At 37.9% G+C, this 5,509-nt stretch overlaps 1 protein-coding gene across 1 annotated transcript in view; it reads right to left on the bottom strand.

Annotated features, from left to right (window-relative positions):
- Window positions 1-3,407: 3,407 nt before the first annotated feature.
- Window positions 3,408-5,509, bottom strand: part of htr3b (5-hydroxytryptamine (serotonin) receptor 3B) — a 9,842-nt gene continuing 7,740 nt past the window's right edge. The window contains exon 9 of the mRNA XM_014003940.1: window positions 3,408-3,689. Coding sequence (XP_013859394.1) covers window positions 3,424-3,689 — 266 coding nt within the window. The 3' untranslated portion in view covers window positions 3,408-3,423. The remainder of the gene's footprint in view (window positions 3,690-5,509) is intronic.

Raw genomic sequence — 5,509 nt, 5'->3', positions numbered from 1 at the left:
CTTACATCCGATTTGAAAATCTTATTAACGTCACATCAGCTCGTATGAGTGGATCCGTCTGCTCTGACGCCACGCCTCCTTGTTGAACAAAGCAGCAGAAAGAGCAGAGGAACTCGGGAGACCAGATCGTGTGTCAGCTTTTTGAGAAATGATTTAATTTTATTATACAACAGCACTGGAACTGCATGATGCACTGATTATCAGTCAAAAAGCTTTCAGGCATGAGTTATCTAACCTGCAGATGACAAAGTCTGCATGTTTAATAAACTGAAAGCTATACTTTTGGGTGTTTTAATTATGAGTCAAAATGTAATCTTAATTTTGGATTCACTGCACTGAATGCAAATATGTTTAAGTTMATTCAACGAGCAATCATCAACAGGTAAGATAGTATCTGATATTATACAGCGGGTAAAATAAGTATTAAACATGTCACCAATTTTCTCAGTAAATATATTACTAGAGGTGCTAATGACATGACATTTTCACCAGATGTTGGTAACAACCCAAGTGATCCATACATACAAAGAAATCAATAAATGTTCAGAAATGAAGTTATTTGTAATAATGTGGAATGGCACAGGGAAAAAGTATTGAACACACTTACTGAAATTTATCTAAWACTTTGTACAAAAGCCTTTGTTGTCAATGACAGCTTCAAGACGCCTCCTGTATGGAGAAACTAGTGGCATGCATTGCTCAGGTGTGATTTTGGCCCATTCTTCCACACAAACAGTCTTCAAATCTTGAAGGTTTCCTGGACCTCTTCTACGAACTCTGATCTTTAGTTCTTTCCATAGATTTTCTGTTGGATTCAGGTCAGGTGATTGGCTGGGCCATTCCAGCAGCTTTAGTTTCTTTCTCTGAAACCAACTGAGAGTTTCCTTGGCTTTGTGTTTGGGCTCATTGTCTTGCTGAAATGTCCAGCCACGTTTCATCTTCATCATCCTGGTAGATGGAAGCAGATTTTTATCAAGAATGTCTCTGTACATTTTTCCATTCATCCTTCCTTCAATTATTTGAAGTTTGCCAGTACCATATGCTGAAAAACAGCCCCACACCATGATGTTCCCACCTCCAAACTTCACTGTTGGTATGGTGTTTTTGGGCTGATGTGCAGTGCCATTTGACCTCCAAACATGATGTGTATTCTGGCATCCAAACAGTTCAATGTTGGTCTCATCTGACCAGACTATATTCTCCCAGTATTACACAGGCTTGTTTAAATGTTGTGCAGCAAACTTTAAAGGAGCTTCAACTTGCTGTTTCTTCAGCAGTGGAGTCTTGCGTGGTGAGCGTGCATACAGGCCATGGTGGTTCAGTGCATTACTTATTGTTTTCTTTGAAACAATTGTACCTGCTAATTCCAGGTCTTTCTGAAGCTCTCCACAAGTGGTCCTTGGCTCTTGGACAACTCTTCTGATAATTCTTTTCACTCCTCTGTCAGAAATCTTGCGAGGAGCACCTGGTCGTGGTCGGTTTATGGTGAAATAATGTTCTTTCCACTTCTGAATTATGGCCCCAACAGTGCTCACTGGAACCTTCAGAAGTTTAGACATTCTTCTGTAACCGATGCCATCATTATGCTTTGCAACAATAAGGTTGTGAAGGACTTGAGAGAGCTCTTTACTTTTACCCATCGTGAGATGGTTCTTGTGTGATACCTGGTCATCATTTGGGACTGAACCAGCTGATATTAACTTGCACTGACAAGGGGCAGGCTTGCTTTCTAATTACTGAGAGAGTTCAGCTGGTGTCTTGGCTTTCCATGCCTTTTTACACCTCCCTTTYTTCATGTGTTCAATACTTTTTCCCTGTGCCATTCCACATTATTACAAATAACTTCATTTCTGGACATTTATGGTTTGATTTCTTTGTATATATGGATCACTTGTATTGTTACCGACAACTGGTGAAAATTTCATGTCATTAGCACCTCTAGTAATATATTTACTGAGAAAAACGGTGACGTGTTTAATTCTTATTTTGCACGCTGTATCGTCTTTCTTCAGAACCAGACTTCAGCTGAAGATGTCTTTCTAAATGCATTTTAGGGTCATTTTAAGTGTTTCAGAAAAGGAGGTTCCACAACATTTTTGGTAAAGATTTTTTTTATTTATATCCATCAAAACAACTTATTCCTATTTAATAGTTTAAAAGAAAAAAAAATTTGTCAAAAAGAAATTCTTACCACATGCGTAGTTAAAGCACAATGAATACATAAACTCCTAATGAAAGTACTTTAAAACAAAGTGATAAAAGTTTTACCTTCTGTTCTGTTGTGCAGCGTTGTGTAACCAAATATACTCAAACAACAGTTTGCAAATACTAACAAAACTGCATTAATATGGATTGTTCCAGCAGCAGGACTTCTGTAATGCACTTTTAATATTCTTATCACAACTATTAGAAAACCAACAGGGAACAGAGACGCAGCGGCTGAGATACGGAAGGTTTTTACTGATCTATTTTGTGGCAGAAGGTTGCAGATTAAAGTATGAATATGATATCATAACACCAAACAGGCAGTGAGAATTTCCTCCTGAGAGCCGCCGTATTATACAGTATCTCTGAGTAAATCTTTACTGTCGGGAAACATAATAACAGAGCTGACACAGTAATGTCTTTGTCAAAGTGATGATGTTACAGTGGAGAGAGTGCTGAAGGTTATAGACAGAATATAGCAGATTAGCTCTGGTTTCAAACAAATTACATATTGTTTTTCTGGGTTTGTACTACTGAAAACAGCTACAAATATAGAAGCAAGAAGATTTTGATAAAATTGTTTAAAAAATTGGAAAAGGAGATTTTAAATTTTTGACTTTTTATATTATTTACAATTTGACATATTAGGATTTTATAAAAAAAATCGTGGAAGTTTTCATCATCAACACTGAACCAAGTGAGGTTTTGGGAATAGGCAATGATCAGAAAAACACTTCAGTTTTAAAAATGAACCACCACCAGAATTAAATAAAATGGGCCGTGCACAAAAAAAAATCCATATTCATGTAAACAATTATATTTTCTGCAGGATAAATGATTGACTCTTTAGTTTAAAAAAATGATAGACCCACTGGGAAAAAACATAATTCTGACTTTATTCTTGGATTTCTGAAAAAAAATCAGAATTCTGACTTTGAGATCAGGATTCTGACTTTTTCCTAATTCTGATGAAAAAAAGTATGAATTAAAATAAAAATAATAGTCAGAATTAAAAATAATGATAACTCAGTGATTAAACTCAGACTTTTTTTCTCCAATGGTCCTAAACCTTGTTCGTACTTTAGGCCTTTTTTTAAACAAATAATAATAATAATAATAATTAGTAGCAACTCATTAATAAACTTGATTCATTTAAATGAACGTAAATGTAGTGAGCAACATAAGTATTAAATGATTGGCAGTAAGTGTGTTGTCATATTAGGCGAAGCTCCAAATGGCCCAGAGCAGCAGCAGAGTTCCTGTGTACAAGGCCAGGACAAACAGGTAAAGGCAGAACAGTAGGCAGTCGAGCCGCAAGCAGAGAGCCAGCCATTCGGCCTGAGCTCCAGACTCGCTGTCCTCCTGGGAGAAAGCTTCTCGAAGGGAAACCAGTTCTTGGAGAAGCCAGTCCAGTCGAGACGAGGGTTCCTGGGTTTCACTCAGAGACAGCAGATCCTCCTCTAGTGAGCTTTCAAGCTCAAAATCTATGAGAAGATCAACAGAGTCAGGTTTAGAAAAGTATTATTCATGTAGTTCACATGTGTCAAACTTGAGGCCCGTGGGCTAAATCTGGCCCTCATTAACATTTTTTCAGACCCTAAGGTAATAATTTTAATGTTTTCTCTTTTTTTCACTGGATTTAGTGCATTCTTCTTATGGCAGGTGGACAGCATGATTGTTTTCTGTCTTGTCTTCTTATTTCAAAGTCAAATTTCTTAGAGAGAAGGCTTTTTTTCTTTAAAAATATTGTTGAAAGAGAGTAAGGTAAAAAAATAATGAGTTTTTCTAAGTTAAGTGTTAGAAAAAGTAATTGTATGAGAATAATTGGTTAAAAATTTGTTTCAGTAAATGTTGACAGAAACTGGCTTTTGGTTTGGACCAAGTTTACAATTTTGGCCATTTGTGTAACAGTGTTTGACACTCCTGTTGTAGATAACAAATACCAGTTGGAAGAAATAGATGAAACTTTTTAAAAAAAAGGGACAATGTATAACTCAAGCATGTGGTCCCCATTTGATGCACTATTTTTCAGCACTTTCAGGACCGTGGACAGTTCCTTCAGCTCTTCACATTGTCCAATATCCTGAAATATTGCAGCACTTTCAAGACCTTGGACAATTCCTTCAGCTCTTTGCACTATCCAATGTCCTGAAATATTTCAGCACTTTCAGGACCGTGGAAAGTTCCTTCAGCTCTTCACATTGTCCAATATCCTGAAATATTGCAGCACTTTCAGGACCTTGGAGAGTTCATTCAGCTCCTCACACTATCCAATGTCTTGAAATATTTCAGCAATTTCAGGACCTGTGACAGATCCGTCAGCACTTCACACTATCCAATGTCCTGAAAACTTTCAGCACTTTCAAGACCTTGGACAGTTCCTTCAGCTCTTCACACTTGCCAATGTCCTGAAATATTTCAGCACTTTCAGGAACTTAGAGAGTTCCTTCAGCTCTTCACACCATCCATTGTCAGCACTTTCAGAACCTTTGTCAGTTCCTTCAGCTCTTCACAACGTCCAATGTCCTGAAATATTTCAGCACTTTCAGGACATTGGAAAGTTCCTTCAGCTCTTCACTCCATCAATGTCCTGAAAAATTTCAGCACTTTCAGGACCTTGGACAGTTCCTTCAGCTCTTCACACTATCCAATGTCTTGAAATATTTAAGCAATGTCAGGACCTGTGAAAGTTCCTTCAGCACTTCACACTATCCAATGTCCTGAAAAATTTCAGCACTTTCAAGACCTTGGACAGTTCCTTCAGCTCTTCACTCTTTCCAATGTCCTGAAATATTTCAGCACTTTCAGGAACTTAGAGAGTTCCTTCAGCTCTTCACACCATCCAATGTCAGCACTTTCAGAACCTTTGTCAGTTCCTTCAGCTCTTCACAATGTCCAATGTCCTGAAATATTTCAGCACTTTCAGGACCTTGGACAGTTCCTTCAGCTCTTCACATTGTCCAATGTCCTGAAAAATTTCAGCGCTTTCAGGAACTTAGAGAGCTCCTTCAGCTCTTCACACTATCCAATGTCAGCACTTTCAGGACCTTGGACAGTTCCTTCAGCTCTTCACACTATCCAACGTCCTGAAATGTTTCAGCATTTTCAGGACCTCAAACAGTTCCTTCAGCTCTTCACACTATCCAATGTCCTGAAATATTTCAGCACTTTCAGGATCTTGGACAATTCCTTCAGCTCTTCACTCATTCAATGTCCTGAAATATTTCAGCACTTTCAGGACCGTGGACAGTTCCTTCAACTCTTCACACTATCCAATGTCCTGAAATATTTCAGCACTTTCAGG

This window comes from Austrofundulus limnaeus, unplaced genomic scaffold (genome assembly GCF_001266775.1).
Source record: "Austrofundulus limnaeus strain Quisiro unplaced genomic scaffold, Austrofundulus_limnaeus-1.0 Scaffold21, whole genome shotgun sequence".
Taxonomy (NCBI): Eukaryota; Metazoa; Chordata; class Actinopteri; order Cyprinodontiformes; family Rivulidae; genus Austrofundulus; species Austrofundulus limnaeus.
Note: the sequence above shows the minus strand (reverse complement) of the source record. Positions and strands in the feature narration are given on the sequence as shown.